The sequence below is a fragment of the Oncorhynchus gorbuscha genome, linkage group LG17, assembly GCF_021184085.1.
Source record: "Oncorhynchus gorbuscha isolate QuinsamMale2020 ecotype Even-year linkage group LG17, OgorEven_v1.0, whole genome shotgun sequence".
NCBI lineage: Eukaryota > Metazoa > Chordata > Actinopteri > Salmoniformes > Salmonidae > Oncorhynchus > Oncorhynchus gorbuscha.
The window spans coordinates 57,167,736-57,186,539 of record NC_060189.1 but is presented as its reverse complement, the minus strand read 5'-3'; the positions used below and the strand labels follow the sequence as shown (position 1 = coordinate 57,186,539).

The window sequence follows — 18,804 nt, the reverse complement described above, 5'->3', positions numbered from 1 at the left end:
ACAGCTTGATGAAAACCTGTCAATATTCAGGTCCCCAAGAAAGTATATCTTTCTGTTTACATCACATACACTATCAAGCATTTCACACATATTATTTAGTTACTGACTGTTAGCACTTGGTGACCTATAGCAACACCCCAAAAGTGCCATGTGAACCTGCAACCACAACACTTCAATAACACTTGGCATAAGATATTCTCTAAGCATTACAGGGATATGGCTCTGAATATATACAGCAACACCTCCCCCATGGGCATTCCTGTCTCTTCTATAGATGTTATATCCTTGTATTGCAACTGCTGTATCATCAAATGAATTATCTGAGTCTCAGAAACGGCTAATATAATAATGTTATCTGATGTTAGCAAGTTATTGATTTCCTTAACCTTATTTCTAAGGCCACGTATATTAATATGGGCTATTTTCAGCCGTTTCCTGTGTAGCTTATTAGAGGTAGACATAATATGGAAAAGAGCAAACAAAGCAAGAGAAAATAATATACATTCAACGGTCCATTAATCAATTGGTGTGTGTGTGCTGTGTGTGTGCTGTGGGGTTGAAACTACGAACCCATAGGCTTGGCTCTCTCATCCCTTCCAGACTTCTGGGAGGGAGGGTGGACAATGAGCCTGTCATAGCAGATGTAAGCAATGTCCCCACGCGCTCTGGCAGCTTTCATGACTGGGAAAAGTTATTTCCTCTTCTGGTGCACAGCTTCAGGACAGTCCTCGTTGAGGAAGATACAGTATATGTTCCTCCCAAATTCTTGGCACTTTCCAGAACAGCTACCTTCTCCTTGAACCTCAGGAACTTGACCACTATCGGCCTGGGCCTGTCACTTACGCTGGTAGTGAGTTTTCCAGTCCTGTGAGCGCCCTCGCTTTGTCCTCAGACTCCATCCAGGTCTCATGTGGAGATTCTACAATTGCACCCACAACCATGTTATTCCGCATTGATTGTCCCTTGAGATTTATCCGTCAATGTTTTCATGGAATCAAGGATTCACATACAGAACTGATGTCCTCTCTCGATGACTTACAGATTGCTGTCATCTTGCCGTTCTCCTGTTTCAACTCATCGAGCTGACCCTGGGAGAACTGCAAGCTGTTCTTCATGTCCTGGACCTCTCTGGTCAGATCGTCCTGTCTTTTATTAGTTGAATAAGGCTGGTGCCGTCTTCCCAATGCATCACTGGAGGCACACTGTCTGCCCTCCAGGACCCGGTGTCAGGAAGGCCAAGAAGATCATCAATGACCTCAGCCACCCGAGCCACTGACTGTTAACCCCGCTATCATCCAGAAGGCGAGGTTAGTACAGGTGCATCAAAACTGGGACAAAGAGACTGAAAAACATATTTTATCTCAAGGCCATTAGACTGTTATTTAACAGCCATCACTATCTGGCCTCCCCCCAGTACCCTTCCCTGAACTTAGTCACTGTCACTAGCCGGCTACCACCCGGTAACTCAATCCTGCACCTTAGAGGCTGCTGCCCTATGTACATAGACATGGTCACACTGGTCACTTTAATAATGTTTACATACTATTTTACCCATTTCATAGGTATATACTGTATTCTAGTCAAGGCCATCCTATTTAACTATTGCTTTACATATAGTATTTTCAGATTTACTAAATATTCTATCCACATACTGTCCAAAATGTCTATTATTTCAGCCGAACCCATTGCTGACATGTGTATAAAATCAAGCGCACAGCCATGCAATCTCCATAGACACAAGTTGGCAGTAAAATGGCCTTACTGAAGAGCTCAGTGACTTTCACCATCATAGGATGCCACCTTTCCAACAAGTCAGTCAAATGTCTGCCTTGCTTTAGCTGCCCTGGTCAACTTTAAGTGCTGTTATTGTGAAGTGAAAACGTCTATGAGCAACAATGGCTCAGCCGCAAAGTGGTAGCCCACACAAGCTCACAGAACGGGACCGCCGAGTGCTGAAGTGCATAGCGCGTAAAAATAATCTGTCCTCATTTGCAACACTCACTACAGAGTTCCAAACTGCCCCTGGAAGCAACGTCAGCACAATAACTGTTCATCTGGAGCTTCATGAAATGGATTTCCACGGCAGAGCAGCCGCACACAAGCCTAAAATCACCATGCCCAATCCCAAGCGTTGGCTGAAGTGGTTTAACGTTCACCATCATTGGACTCTGGAGAAGTGGAAACACGTTCTCTAGAGTTGTAAAAATATACGCTTCAACATCTGGCAGTCCGACGGACAAATCTGTATTTGGTGGATGCCAGGAGAACGCTACCTGCCCCAATGCATAGTGGCAACTGTAAAAATCAAATCAAATTTTATTTGTCACATACACATGGTTAGCAGATGTTAATGCGAGTGTAGCGAAATGCTTGTGCTTCTAGTTCCGACAATGCAGTGATAACCAACAAGTAATCTAACTAACAATTCCTCTAACTAAAAATTCCGGAACACGTAAAAAAACAAAAAACTGCATAGTTTCCTAGGAACTCGAAGCGAGGCGGCCATCTCAGTCGGCGCCGGAAGTTAGGTGGAGGAGGAATAATGTACTGGAATAATGTTTTTCATGTTTTGGGCTAGGCCCCTTAGATCCAATGAATGGAAATCTTAATGCTACAGCATACAATGGCATTCTAGACCATGCTGTGCTTCCAACTTTGTGGCAACAGTTTGGATAAGGCCCTTTCCTGTTTCAGCATGACAATGCCCCTGTGCACGAAGCAAGGTTCATACAGAAATGGTTTGTCAAGATTTGCATGGAATAACTTGACTGGCCTGCACAGAGCCCTGACCTAAACCCCATCAAACAACTTTGGGATGAATTGGAATGCCTATTGCGAGCTAGCCCTAATCGCTCAACATCAGTGCTGACCTCACTAATGCTCTTGTGGTTGAATGGAGGCAAGTCCCCCGCAGAAATGTTCCAACATCTAGCAGCAGGTAGCCTAGTGGTTAGAGCATTGGGCCAATAACCGAAAGATTGCTGAATTGAATCCCCGAGCTGACAAGGTAAAAAATATGTTGTTCTGCCCCTGTTCCCCAGGTGCTGAAGACATGGATGTCTATTAAGACAGCCCCCCGCACCGCTCTGATTCAGAGATGTCGGGTTAAATGCGGAGGAGACATTTCAGTTGAAGGCATTCAGTTGTACAACTGACTTGGTATCCGCTTTCCTTCCCAGAAGAGTGAAATCTGTTATAGCAGCAAAGAGGGGACCATCTCATTCCATAATTTTGGAATGAGATGTTTGACTAGCAGGTGTCCACATACTTTTGGTCAGGTACTCCGGATTCTTACATTGCTCATCCTAATATTTCAATATTTCTTAATTCCATTCATTTAGTTTTAGATGTGTGTATTGTTGTGTATTTTTTTAAATATTCTGCACCATTGGAGCTAAGAACACAAAAGTTTCGCTAGACTCGCAATAACATCTGCTAAATATATGTATGTGACCAATTAAATTACATTTGGTCTGATTTGAGTAGCCTATGGTGGTTTAAGGACACTCACTTTGTCTCATTCTGCATTTTGATACAGTCTGTGCCATGAAGACACCAGTTGCACTGCAGCCAGAGATGCCTTCAAAATACATTTTCCTATATGATAAATACATTATGATTCATATTTCTAAACATCTCAGCATCAATGGGCCTATGTAGTTAAAATAACTTGTTTTCGATAAGTAATATATTTCCCTTTTATTCAATGGTGAACCCATTGACACACTTTTATTTATTAAATTAAACCATTGTATCTTACAGAGGTAAAATTATACATCAGCTTGAGTTTACATTGAAGGCCTCACAAATTCAATTAAACATTTCTGATCATACACTTCAATTTATTTTTATGAATGTCTAACAGATGTTCTGCGTTGCCATCACCTCAAATAACCTATTCCCACTTTTTAATTCTCGTAGATACCCACGTCACAGCGACGCATGGCTGGACGTCGCTAAACTTTACGCATGGGAGCGCCATTTTTCTCCCGGCGTTCTGTCCCTGTTGAGAACACGTTGTTTAATAAAACACCGTTGTAAAACGACACTTTAAAACCAAAAATATCATACCTGGAGGACAGAAACACCCGAAGAGTGTTTCTGGGTGAGTTGGATTGATATATAAATTATATTAATGACAAACTTGTCAAATAACATTTTAATGGGCTGTTTTTCCAGCTGGCTAGCTAACAGAGCTAGCTTAAACGTCAGCACTGTTCGTTAGCCAATTAGCTAGCTAACGTTAGCTTGCTAGCTAGTGTATCATAGCCGCATCTGTTTTCACATGACAGCTGTTCGTTCATTTGATAGTTTATAACTAACTTAAATTACCACGTGTTTAATTATAGGTCACTGATACTAGTACGCTGGCTAGCTAGTTTGTATAGCCAACAGTGTCGCCTGCCAGCTGATTTGGATGAAGTGACCGTTAGGGTAACGTAGCTAGCTAGGGTAAACTAAGTGTTAGTTGACAAACTTGCTAATGTAGCTAGCTAAACTGTCAGTGGCATACGCACTGCTCAGCTAGTCTCTGTCTCTTTGCTAATCGCTATCGTTTCATATTTCAGTGTTACTCGTTATCTAGTTGTACCTACTAAGTTATAACGTTATCCATCTTGCTTTCTTGTCTCGAAGTGAGATGGATACGAGAGAGAAATAGCTAGATACATTCTTCTCTCTTGCCTCACCCAGATTTGGGGCACACACTTAATGTGTTGTGAATTTATTGTAATGTTTTTAAAATTGTATAACTGCCTTAATTTTGCTGGACCCTAGGATGAGTAGTTACTGCCTTGGCAGCAGCTAATGGAAATCCATAATAAATACAAATAGTAATTTACAGGCCAATTCTGTATTCATTCATTCATCCAAACTGTTATTAATCTGACTCACTGTCTCTGAAGACGCTACAGGCCTAACCCTTGTCTGATCTAAACTCTCATATCTCTGTATCACAGTACTCTGGGGAGGGATTCTGCTCCGCCAAGAATTGACAAGAGGCAGGCAGAATGTCGGAGAAAAACACCAGAATCGCCATTGTGAATCATGACAAATGCAAGCCAAAGAAATGCCGGCAAGAGTGCAAAAAGAGTTGCCCTGTGGTTCGGATGGGTAAGACTTGTGTTGCATCCTTTCCTACTGTGCTGAACCTCATACTTTTTTATTTATTTTTTATTTTATTTCACCTTTATTTAACCAGGTAGGCAAGTTGAGAACAAGTTCTCATTTACAATTGCGACCTGGCCAAGATAAAGCAAAGCAGTTCGACAGATACAATGACACAGAGTTACACATGGAGTAAAACAAACATACAGTCAATAATACAGTATAAACAAGTCTATATACAGTGTGAGCAAATGAGGTGAGAAGGGAGGTAAAGGCAAAAAAGGCCATGGTGGCAAAGTAAATACAATATAGCAAGTAAAACACTGGAATGGTAGTTTTGCAATGGAAGAATGTGCAAAGTAGAAATAAAAATAATGGGGTGCAAAGGAGCAAAATAAATAAATTAATTAATTAAATACAGTTGGGAAAGAGGTAGTTGTTTGGGCTAAATTATAGGTGGGCTATGTACAGGTACAGTAATCTGTAAGATGCTCTGACAGGCCAAAGAAAGAATTGGTTTTGGGGGTGACTAGAGAGATATACCTGCTGGAGCGTGTGCTACAGGTGTGAGATGCTATGGTGACCAGCGAGCTGAGATAAGGGGGGACCTTACCTAGCAGGGTCTTGTAGATGACATGGAGCCAGTGGGTTTGGCGATGAGTATGAAGCGAGGGCCAGCCAACGAGAGAGTACAGGTCGCAATGGTGGGTAGTATATGGGGCTTTGGTGACAAAATGGATTGCACTGTGATAGACTGCATCCAATTTGTTGAGTAGGGTATTGGAGGCTATTTTGTAAATGACATCGCCAAAGTCGAGGATTGGTAGGATGGTCAGTTTTACAAGGGTATGTTTGGCAGCATGAGGGAAGGATGCTTTGTTGCGAAATAGGAAGCCAATTCTAGATTTAACTTTGGATTGGAGATGTTTGATATGGGTCTGGAAGGAGAGTTTACAGTCTAACCAGACACCTAAGTATTTGTAGTTGTCCACGTATTCTAAGTCGGAGCCGTCCAGAGTAGTGATGTTGGACAGGCGGGTAGGTGTAGGTAGCGATCGGTTGAAGAGCATGCATTTAGTTTTACTTGTATTTAAGAGCAATTGGAGACCACGGAAGGAGAGTTGTATGGCATTGAAGCTTGCCTGGAGGGTTGTTAACACAGTGTCCAAAGAAGGGCCCGAATTATACAGCATGGTGTCGTCTGCGTAGAGGTGGATCAGAGACTCACCAGCAGCAAGAGCGACCTCATTGATGTATACAGAGAAGAGAGTCGGTCCAAGAATTGAACCCTGTGGCACCCCCATAGAGACTGCCAGAGGTCCGGACAGCAGACCCTCCGATTTGACACACTGAACTCTATCAGAGAAGTAGTTGGTGATCCAGGCGAGGCAATCATTTGAAAAAACCAAGGCTGTCGAGTCTGCCGATGAGGATGTGGTGATTGACAGAGTCGAAAGCCTTGGCCAGATCAATGAATACGGCTGCACAGTAATGTTTCTTATCGATGGCGGTTAAGATATCGTTTAGGACCTTGAGCGTGGCTGAGGTGCACCCATGACCAGCTCTGAAACCAGATTGCATAGCAGAGAAGGTATGGTGAGATTCGAAATGGTCGGTAATCTGTTTGTTGACTTGGCTTTCGAAGACCTTAGAAAGACATGGTAGGATAGATATAGGTCTGTAGCAGTTTGGGTCAAGTGTCCCCCCCTTTGAAGAGGGGGATGACCGCAGCTGCTTTCCAATCTTTGGGAATCTCAGACGACACGAAAGAGAGGTTGAACAGGCTAGTAATAGGGGTGGCAACAATTTCGGCAGATAACTTTAGAAAGAAAGGGTCCAGATTGTCTAGCCCGGCTGATTTGTAGGGGTCCAGATTTTTCAGCTCTTTCAGAACATCAGCTGAATGGATTTGGGAGAAGGAGAAATGGGGAAGGCTTGGGCGAGTTGCTGTTGGGGGTGCAGTGCTGTTGACCGGGGTAGGAGTAGCCAGGTGGAAAGCATGGCCAGCCGTAGAAAAATGCTTGTTGAAATTCTCAATTATGGTGGATTTATCAGTGGTGACAGTGTTTCCTATCTTCAGTGCAGTGGGCAGCTGGGAGGAGGTGTTCTTATTCTCCATGGACTTTGCAGTGTCCCAGAACTTTGAGTTAGTGTTGCAGGAAGCAAATTTCTGCTTGAAAAAGCTAGCCTTGGCTTTTCTAACTGCCTGTGTATAACGGTTTCTAGCTTCCCTGAACAGCTGCATATCACGGGGGCTGTTCGATGCTAATGCAGAACGCCATAGGATGTTTTTGTGTTGGTTAAGGGCAGTCAGGTCTGGGGAGAACCAAGGGCTATATCTGTTCCTGGTTCTAAATTTCTTGAATGGGGCATGTTTATTTAAGATGGTTAGGAAGGCATTTTTTTTTTATATCCAGGCATCCTCTACTGACGGGATGAGATCAATATCCTTCCAGGATACCCCGGCCAGGGCGATTAGAAAGGCCTGCTCGCTGAAGTGTTTCAGGGAGCGTTTTACAGTGATGAGTGGAGGTCGTTTGACCGCTGACCCATTACGGATGCAGGCAATGAGGCAGTGATTGCTGAGATCTTGGTTGAAGACAGCAGAGGTGTATTTAGAGGGGAAGTTGGTTAGGATGATATCTATGAGGGTGCCTGTGTTTAAGGCTTTGGGGGGGGGGTACCTGGTAGGTTCATTGATAATTTGTGTGAGATTGAGGGCATCAAGTTTAGATTGTAGGATGGCTGGGGTGTTAAGCATGTTCCAGTTTAGGTCGCCTAGCAGCACGAGCTCTGAATATAGATGGGGGGCAATCAGTTCACATATGGTGTCCAGAGCACAGCTGGGGGCAGAGGGTGGTCTATAGCAGGCGGCAACGGTGAGAGACTTGTTTTTAGAGAGGTGGATTTTTAAAAGTAGAAGTTCAAATTGTTTGGGTACAGACCTGGATAGTAGGACAGAACTCTGCAGGCTCTGCAGGCTATCTGTGCAGTAGATTGCAACACCGCCCCCTTTGGCAGTTCTATCTTGTCTGAAAATGTTGTAGTTTGGAATTAACATTTCTGAATTTTTGGTGGTCTTCCTAAGCCAGGATTCAGACACAGCTAGAACATCCGGGTTGGCAGAGTGTGCTAGAGCAGTGAATAGAACAAACTTAGGGAGGAGGCTTCTAATGTTAACATGCATGAAACCAAGGCTATTACGGTTACAGAAGTCATCAAAAGAGAGCGCCTGGGGAATAGGAGTGGAGCTAGGCACTGCAGAGCCTGGATTCACCTCTACATCGCCAGAGGAACATAGGAGGAGAAGATTAAGGGTGCGGCTAAAAGCAATAAGAATTGGTCGTCTAGAACGTCTGGAACAGAGAGTAAAAGGAGGTTTCTGGGGACGATAAAATAGCATCAAGGTATAATGTACAGACAAAGGTATGGTAGGATGTGAATATAGTGGAGGTAAACCTAGGTATTGAGTGATGAAGAGAGAGATATTGTCTCTAGAAACATCATTGAAACCAGGAGATGTCATTGCATGTGTGGGTGGTGGAACTAATAAGTTGGATAAGGTATAGTGAGCAGGACTAGAGGCTCTACAGTGAAATAAGCCAATAAACACTAACCAGAACAGCAATGGACAAGACATATTGACATTAAGGAGAGGCATCCTTCATCGAGTGATCAAAAGGGTCCAGTGAGTGGAGATGTTGGTTGGGGGTCACGGCGATTTAGACAGCTAGCCAGGCCATCGGTAGCAAGCTAGCATAGGATGGAGGACTGTTGTTAGCCAGCTCTTGCGTTCCGTCAGTAGATTAGTGGGGTTCCGTGTGGTAGAGGGGATTAATCCAAATCACACAACAAATAAAAAATAAATAAAATCAAAGTAAAAACAATAGATATAGTATAGAAGCCCAAGAAGAAACATAATAAAAATAAATAAATTGTCCGATTGTCTATTCTGAGAGCAGCCGGTAAGACAGCTAACGGTTAGCAGGCCGCAGATGGGCATTCAGGTAACTCCGCGACGGAGGAGCCAGCCGGATCTCCTTCGGGTAGATAACGTCGGCATTCCAGTTGTGAAGGCCCGGTGGGGCGCCGCGTAGGCAGTAAAACGGGTCCGGATAGGTGACTGCAGCCCAGGAGTGATTGACGGAGCTCAGGAGTCGACGAAAGCAGATAGTCACACGGATAGCAGCTAGCCAGCTGTGAGATCTGAGTATGAATGTCCAGAGAGCAGTTGAAATCCAGGGACATGGAGAGAAAAATTGGTCCGGTATTTTCCGTTCCGAGCCCCGCTGCGCCGTACAAAACTGCCGATAGATTTTCGAGCTAAAGGATAGCTGATGACCACAAACCGTGGTTAGATGAATACTAACGATTTGCCAGTAAAGAAGCGAACTAGCTTCTGAACTAGCTTCTGATTAGTTTCTGGATTAGCTTCTGGGCTAGTTTCTGGCTAGCTCCTGGCTAGCTTCTGGCTAGTTTCTGGCTAGCTTCTTGAAGTTTCTGGCTAGCTTCTGGCTAGCTTCTTGGAGGATTGCAGATTTGAGGTAAATAATACTTATTTATAAATATAAATTGGTGAGGCGGGTTGCAGGAGAGTGTTTTGAAGATGACTTTAATGGAAAATAAAAATAAAATGTATGTGAAAAAAGTTGTAAATATATATATATATACAGGACACGACAAGAGGAGGACAAAAGACGTCTGAACTGCTATGCCATCTCGCAAACAACTTGAGAATCTAGGCCTATTATAATATCACTGACACATACACTATAACTAATTCCTCCGGGTCTTGAGGCAGTACCCTAAACGATAATGCCTCAAGTTATGTACAGTTGAAATGGTCCATATTGACTTTTTTTCAAGACTCAATTGTCATTCATCTTTGTAATCTTTTTGTCTTGCAGGCAAACTGTGCATAGAAGTCACAGCTCAGAGCAAAATTGTGTGGATTTCCGAATCGCTCTGTATCGGTTGTGGCATCTGTGTCAAGGTAAAATCGTAACAAAATGACTGACACGCTATTGATGGATGTGGACGAGTAGTTTTTTCTTAATGTATTTTCCTTTGGTCCTGATTACTTAGCACTGACTTCTTTTTTTTATTCCAGAAATGTCCATTTGGGGCCTTGTCTATTGTCAACTTGCCAAGCAACCTCGAGAAAGAGACAACTCACAGATACTGTGCCAACTCCTTCAAGTTGCATAGGTGGGTTACTTTTCAAGGTAAAGAGAGCTGTGTTTGTCTCATAGACCTGTAGGCCTAATCTCAATGAATGTTTGTTTCTCTTGAATCCATGAACTGTACTTGTGCCATATTCCATTCCAGATTACCCATTCCCAGACCTGGAGAGGTTCTGGGACTTGTGGGCACCAACGGAATCGGGAAATCTACGGCGCTGAAAATTCTGGCTGGAAAACAGAAGCCTAACTTGGGGAAGTTCGATGTAAGTGTGTAACTATTAGTTTTATGACACATCCTTGTAGAGAATGTAGCAAGGTGTCTAATACATTATCTGGCTTTACAATGTTTAAAGGGTCACTTAAGTCCCTCTGCATAATTATGTCAGCAGAATGACCTTACAATGTCAGCTAAATGACTGAAATGCAACTAGTTACTAAAACACTGTGCTGTGTTACCATCGCTCTTATCCCTAGTTTCAAAAGCTCAATATACTCCCGTTCCTCCACTAGGCTCCACCAGACTGGCAGGAGATCCTGACCTACTTCCGTGGCTCTGAGCTCCAGAACTACTTTACCAAGATCCTGGAGGATGACCTGAAAGCCATCGTCAAGCCCCAGTACGTTGACCAGATCCCCAAGACAGTCAAGGTCAGTCAAGCCTGTGGGTGTGGGTTCAGACCTGTAGAAATGAATGCGGGGATAGAATTGGTGCGTTCCAGATACACCGATCTGTACAGAATTGTTGTCTGACGGGCTAACAGTAGTGCTGTGTTCTGCCACTAGGGGACTGTGGGCTCCATTCTGAGCAGGAAAGACGACTCCAAGACTGAGACCATCGTCTGTGAGCAGCTTGGTAAGTTTAGATTGGTTTCTCACCTTGTCTTTTCTCTTCTTGTCTATAATTTGTTATATGTAATCCTAACTGTTTCCATTTATGTTTTAAAAAATTTCCTTATGACTAGAGGTCGACCGATTATGATTTTTCAACGCCAATACCGATTATTGGAGGACCAAAAAAAGCCGATCCCGATTAACCGTCCATTTTTTAACATTATATATATATTTTTATTATTACATTTTTATTATTTTATTATTACATCACAGCATTACTGAATGAACACTATTTTAACATAATATAATACATCAATAAAATCAATTTAGTCTCAAATAAATAGTGAACCCTGTTCAATTTGGTTTAAATACTGCAAAAAAGTGTTGGAGAAGTAAAAATGCAATATGTGCCATGTAAAAAAGCTAACGTTTAAGTTCCTTTTAACACGAGTCTTCAGTATTCCCAGGTAAGAAGTACTTATTATAGGACTCTTTCGCTCTATACCATTTGTATTTCATATACCTTTGACTGTTGGATGTTCTAATAAGTACTTTAGTATTGCCAGCCTAATCTCGGGAGTTGATAGGCTTGAAGTCATAAACAGCGCAATGCTTGAAGCACAGTGAAGAGCTGCTGGCAAATGCAGGAATGTGCCATTTGAATGAATGCTTACGAGCCTTCTGCTGCCTACCACCGCTCAGTCAGACTGCTCTATCAAATCATTGACTTAATTATAATGTAATAACACACAGAAATACGAGCGTTAGATCATTAATGTGGTCAAATCCGTAAACTATCATTTCAAAAACAAAACGTTTATTCTTTCAGTGAAATACGGAACCGTTACGCATTTTATCTAACGGGTGGTATCCCTAAGTCTAAATATTGCTGTTACATTACACAACCTTCAATGTTATGCCATATTCATGTACAATTCTGGCAAATTAATTACGGTCTTTGTTAGGAAGAAATGGTCTTCACACAGTTCGCAACGAGCCAGGCAGCCCAAACTGCTGCATATACCCTGACTCTGCTTGCACAGAACACAAGAGAAGTGACACAATTTCCCTAGTTAAAATAAATTTATGTTAGCAGGAAATGTTAACTAAATATGCAGGTTAAAAAATATATACTGATTTTAAGAAAGGCGTTTATGTTTAGGTACACATTGGTGCAACGACAGTGCTTTTTTCACGAATGCGCTTGTTAAATCACCCGTTTGGCAAAATAGGCTGTAATTTAGCATTGAATCAACAGGCACCATATCGATTATATGCAACACAGGACAAGCTAGAAACACTAATGTCATCAACCATGTGTTGTTAACTAGTGACTATATTAAGATTGATTGTTCTTTTTAATAAGATAACTTTAATGCTAGCTAGCAACTTACTGTGGGTCTTTGCTGCACTCGCGTAACAGGTAGTCGGCCTGCCACGCAGTCTCCTCGTGGAGTGCATGTAATTGGCCATAATCGGTGTCCAAAAATTCAGATTACCGATTGTTATGAAAACTTGAACTCGGCCCTAATTAATCACCATTCCGATTAATCGGTCAACCTCTACTTGACCCACTTCTACAGTCAAGTTGTCAGTAAAATATACAATTTGGCCAGCTGTTTATTTAATCTCTCTCCTGTCCCAGATCTGACTCATCTCAGGGAGAGGAATGTGGAGGACCTATCAGGAGGAGAGCTGCAGCGCTTTGCCATCGCTGTGGTCTGCATCCAGAGAGCAGACATGTAAGTAAACAGCACCAGCTTCAGTGGAAGCCATCCAAGACTGAATATGTTGTGGTTCTTAACGCGGCTCTCTTTATGTGGTTCCTTCCAGCTTCATGTTTGACGAGCCGTCCAGTTACCTGGATGTTAAGCAACGTCTAAGAGCTGCCGTCACCATCCGCTCCCTCATCTCCCCAGACAGGTCTGTTGCATTACATGATGCTCTCATTAGAGACCTGGGTCCTGTTCAAAAGGGCATACAGTAGCAAAGCATTTTGCAATGGAAAAAGAAAAACCATAGTTCCTCATTGGACAAATTCGGGCAGTACTGCTATATTCCTAGTAAACACCAACCTGGTAGTTCCTCCGTATTTCACTTGGTTTACTTTTGGTTTTATGCCTACTTGAATATTATCCACTGTTCCATCAGCTTTTTCTTGTCTTGTAGACTCTTGACTCTTATTTTGTCCGCCCTCCCAGGTACATCATAGTGGTGGAACACGACCTGAGTGTGCTGGACTACCTGTCTGACTTCATCTGCTGTCTGTACGGAGTGCCCAGCGCCTATGGAGTGGTCACTATGCCCTTTGGAGTTAGAGAAGGTAGGACCCTAAACACTTCATACTACACCATAAACACCACGCTGTCTGTACGGAGTGTCCAGTGCTTATGGAGCGGTCACTATGGCCTTTGGAATCAGGGAAGGCGAAACTACCTCTACCACCCTCTTACTTCATTCACAATGACGCCCTGGCTATTGGTATGTGTACTTTATTATTATTATTTGCATTGATATCAATGGATAAAGTATATCCTCAGTACATGGCAGGCTACAGTCTGAAAACAATTGAAGATCTGTCTCAACTTGATCTCTGCTACAGTAAACCCCCACTCTGACCCCACTAGGGACTAACTCTAATGGGTCTGCTGCAGAGCTAACTGGTATAGACATTTCAAAGCCTTAAGGCCGTAGCCTAGTGTAGCACCCCATAGACCACCCCTCTGTCAGTTACCCTCCAAATGGTAACACAGCTTTTCACAATCTGTCAGTGGAGCATATCACCACAACCAATGGATATCTTCCCAATGCACACCTGTCCTGTTCACTTGACTACTTCACCTCTAACCCCAGGCCTCCTCCACTCCTTTCTCCAGGCATCAACATCTTCCTGGACGGCTATGTGCCCACGGAGAATCTGCGCTTCAGGGAGATATCGCTGGTGTTCAAGGTAATGTGATACAATTAAGCCTGAGGATATGTGGCACATGGCCAATATACCACGGCAAAGGGCTGTTCTTATGCACGACGCAACGCAGTGCAACAAACCCCAGAGCTGACTTATTGGTATTATAAACTGATTACCAACTTAGTTAGAGTAGTAAAAAGTATATATTTTTTGTCTTACCCTTGGAATGTGGTCTTTCAGCCAATCAGCATTCAGGGCTCGAACCATCCAGTTCATAATAATGTAGTAATACAACACTAGGTGGCGGAGACGGCCAACGAGGAGGAGATCAAGAGGATGTGCCACTACCAGTACCCCCACATGAAGAAGAACATGGGGGACTTTGCCCTGGAGATCCTGGAAGGAGAGTTCACTGACTCTGAGATCATGGTCATGCTGGGAGAGAACGGTGAGTAGGCAGGGGAGGAGTGTGTGTGTCTTTCTCAACCAAGTTCCATATAATGAGTGTTATTTCTAAATCCTCTCTTTCAGGGACGGGCAAAACCACGTTCATCAGAATGCTGGCTGGCCGTCTGAAACCAGATGAAGGGGGTAAATAACATTTGACAAATTTTAGTTCCTCTTCACATCGTCTAATTGCTGGAACCATTTTTGTCACTTATTAAATCCACTTCAATCAGTGTAAATGAAGGGGAGGAGACAGGTTAATTAAGGATTTTTAAGCCTTGAGACAATTGAGACATGGATTGTGTATGTGTGCCTTGCAGAGGGTGAATGGGCAAGACAAAATATTTAATTGGGACTGTTTTGAAGGCTAAAGGGGGTGGTGCAACACAATATTAGGTAGGTGTTCTTATTGTTTTGTACACTCTCGGTCCATTTTCTTCTAAACATTTTCTATTACTTCCAAAGGGGAAGTGCCTATCCTGAACGTCAGCTACAAACCCCAAAAGATCAGCCCCAAATTCAAAGTAGGTACCAACCAGTCACTGCCTTGACAACTACACACCTCTAACAGACACCCTGCCCCTCATCTCTGTCTGTATGAGCCCCTGACTTCCTCATGTCCTCTGTCTGTAGGGTAGTGTGCCCCTCAGCCCCTGACTAACTTCCTCATGTCCTCTGTCTGTAGGGTAGTGTGCCCCTCAGCCCCTGACTAACTTCCTCATGTCCTCTGTCTGTAGGGTAGTGTGCCCCTCAGCCCCTGACTAACTTCCTCATGTCCTCTGTCTGTAGGGTAGTGTGCCCCCCTCAGCCCCTGACTAACTTCCTCATGTCCTCTGTCTGTAGGGTAGTGTGCCCCTCAGCCCCTGACTAACTTCCTCGTGTCCTCTGTCTGTAGGGTAGTGTGCCCCTCAGCCCCTGACTAACTTCCTCATGTCCTCTGTCTGTAGGGTAGTGTGCCCCTCAGCCCCTGACTAACTTCCTCATGTCCTCTGTCTGTAGGGTAGCCCCTGACTAACTTCCTCATGTGTGCCCCTCAGCCCCTGACTAACTTCCTCATGTCCTCTGTCTGTAGGGTAGTGTGCCCCTCAGCCCCTGACTGTCCTCTGTCTGTACCCCTAACTAACTTCCTCATGTCCTCTGTCTGTAGGGTAGTGTGCCCCTCAGCCCCTGACTAACTTCCTCATGTCCTCTGTCTGTAGGGTAGTGTGCCCCTCAGCCCCTGACTAACTTCCTCATGTCCTCTGTCTGTAGGGTAGTGTGCCCCTCAGCCCCTGACTAACTTCCTCATGTCCTCTGTCTGTAGGGTAGTGTGCCCCTCAGCCCCTGACTAACTTCCTCATGTCCCTGTCTGACCCCTCAGCCCCTGACTTCCTCATGTCCTCTGTCTGTAGGGTAGTGTGCCCCTCAGCCCCTGACTAACTTCCTCATGTCCTCTTCTGTCTGTGAGGTCTGTAGTGTGCGGGCTCTGCTGCATGAGAAGATCCGAGACGCCTACACTCACCCCCAGTTTGTGACTGACGTCATGAAGCCTATGCAGATTGAGAGCATCATCGACCAGGACGTAAGTTGTGCTTTCTGGGTTGTGTTCAGTTCTCATTGAATGTTTTGCAACAGTGCGAAATGGGGCGTTTCTACTACCTGAATTTGTCCATTAAGAACAGAATAAAACATGTCTGATGCAAATCACTTTGCTACACGGTGCCCCAATGGACCATGCACACTGGATCAGAGAATGAAAGCAAGCATTTCTTATTGGACATGTCCAGGTACTCCCTGTTTCAGTCTGTTTTTCTCCGTTTGGTGTCTAATGAGCACCCCCCTGCTTGTCTCTGTAGGTCCAGAACCTGTCTGGAGGAGAGTTGCAGAGGGTGGCCATGGCCCTGTGTCTGGGGAAACCAGCTGATGTCTACCTGATAGACGAGCCCTCCGCCTACCTGGACTCTGAGCAGCGTCTCGTGTGTGCCAAGGTCATCAAAAGGTAATCACACACGGTCTAATCCTAGATCTGTGGTTAGGGTGGGGTGAACTTCTACCTCCAGCAAAGCGATCCACCTCGTGCTGTACATTGCTCACAGCAGTACCATTCACAAACCCTGAATATGTTGTTTGACAGGAAATACAGAAACCCTACAACCTCTCAAACCTTAATGGACGCCATTGATTTTGATACATTCATTTGTTTGTAGATTCATCCTCCACGCCAAGAAGACTGCGTTTGTGGTGGAGCACGACTTCATCATGGCCACCTACCTGGCTGACCGCGTTATTGTGTTTGACGGTATTCCCTCGCGAAGCACCGCTGCCAACACGTACGTTAACCCTCCCCATCCATTTGGCATGAGTCTCATCCACTGATTTACCCAGCAGCATGACGTCTGCTGTTCTTATCTGTGGTGGCTATTAATATCTGATGTTCTTATCTGTGGTGGCTATTAATATCTGATGTTCTTATCTGTGGTGGCTAATGTTTTCTTCCTCTAACTTGATGGAACTCTTAGCTCCTTCAAACTGCTTATTGGGTGATTTTTAAGAAAACTGTCACATCCTGACTGAAATTGATGTTCCAGTCTGACAAAGTGGTATTTTCATGACAAGACAGACTGAAATCATGCTAAGATATGGGTTGTTAGGAACCCATGTTTAGCTCTTAAACAACTGTGTAACACGGGCCCGTCATCTTTTGACCTCTCAGGCCACAGACCTTACTCGCAGGGATGAACAAGTTCCTATCACAGCTGGAGATAACGTTCAGGAGAGACCCCAACAACTTCCGACCGAGGATCAACAAGATGAATTCCATAAAGGTACAGGGAAATACTGTGTTTAAAACCTACATTTTTATTTACATCCCTTTTGTGCCTTTAGTAAACATATTGACTTTCAGTAATTTCATTCAGCATCACTCCATTTGATTTAATTTGCTCTCTAATCTGTTGTTTATCTAGGATTGTGAACAGAAGAAGAGTGGGAACTACTTCTTCCTGGATGACTAAAGGACCAAACCCTCCCGCCATCAGAGAGACCTCCATGTCCATCCTCCTCAGGCCCTGACACCTGTATGGCTGTTCCAATATCCACACTAGCATTCCATGCTACATTGATCCATTCTAAGTGATGTTAGTGTAGGTATTTGGAACGTAGCCCTACCCTACTGGCCCCCCCCCTGGGCTGATGGCTTAGAGACCCAACCTGGGTGGACCACCAGAGTCATTCGTACGCGTGCACACACAGGGTGAGTTTGTTTTGCATTGCCTGGTGCACTGGGGTTTACATATTAGACCATTGGTCCTAAAGTGAAATCTTCAACCACCCGTGTGCACAGGGCTATGCAAAACAAACTCGCCCACAAACACACCTACCTTTGGGAGCCAAAGGAGTGTTTTATCAAAGAGTCATTCAATTCATGTAGTTTTAAAATAGTATCTTATGAATAAACACCATTTCCTGAGTATGGTGGAGTTTTTTAAAAGTGAAATTGTGGGTTGTCCACGAGAGCAGCAGACTACTGCAGTTCGTTTGTTCTCCATCAGAAAATGGACATCTGAAGTAATACATAATCTATTTACTGGAATTAAAGGCAATGTACCTTCATATTCTGCGGTTCAACAATTAAAAGCGTCTCTATACAGTTCTTGTCAATGTGTTATAGTTAATGACAATTGTTATTCCACAATTTAATTTGTCCTCCAGACTAAGAATCAAGTTTATAGCATTTACAGAGCTATTCTTATGTTGCCATACAGCTTTAAAGGAAAAATCCACCCAAGACCACAATTCCTTTTATTTGCAATATTAAATAACACTGTTAGAATGTTTTTTTTTGTGAACAAGTATTTATTTTGTCTTTACAAGGTATGGTAGCAACATGTGGAAATCTGTTGCATATCAAATCAACTACAAAACATGTAACGCTCTATGGGCTGGCTGGCGAGCTAGGTAGCAAGCTAGTAAACGTAGTTACATACAATAATACCAAAGTTAATATTAGCATGTGAAGTAGCTAGCTAGCTGTAAAATCAAACTATCAATGTAGGATTCTTAAAATCTCACCAGGGGCTCGCAGTGTGACATTCGCAACGATACCCTGGACTAAAGAGGCAGACAAATGGAGACCCTCTGTTAAATTACACATTTCTCGGTGTAGGAATACCGCAACCTCCCAGCTTATGACATCGGCCAATATTGAAATCTGACATGTACAGTTTTGGGGAGTAATGGATTACATGTAAATGTAATCGGTTACATGTAAGTGAATACAAAAAAACAACCCGTAATCCGTTACATTACCAGCAAAAATATTGTAATCAGATTAGATACTTTTGAAAAACT

General features: G+C 43.6%; 1 protein-coding gene across 1 annotated transcript; it reads left to right on the top strand.

The window, feature by feature from the left end:
• Window positions 1–3,947: 3,947 nt before the first annotated feature.
• Window positions 3,948–18,103, top strand: LOC124002079 (ATP-binding cassette sub-family E member 1-like). The gene is made up of 19 exons (XM_046309339.1): window positions 3,948–4,105; window positions 4,959–5,112; window positions 10,014–10,099; window positions 10,217–10,314; window positions 10,435–10,552; window positions 10,800–10,937; window positions 11,073–11,142; window positions 12,766–12,862; window positions 12,954–13,043; window positions 13,322–13,443; window positions 13,997–14,070; window positions 14,329–14,476; window positions 14,560–14,619; window positions 14,941–15,000; window positions 15,927–16,036; window positions 16,311–16,453; window positions 16,662–16,784; window positions 17,168–17,279; window positions 17,421–18,103. The coding sequence occupies exons 2-19, from the start codon at window positions 5,010–5,012 to the stop codon at window positions 17,466–17,468; spliced, it is 1,800 nt and encodes a 599-aa protein (XP_046165295.1). The 5' UTR covers window positions 3,948–4,105; window positions 4,959–5,009; the 3' UTR covers window positions 17,469–18,103.
• The last annotated feature ends 701 nt before the right edge of the window (window positions 18,104–18,804 follow it).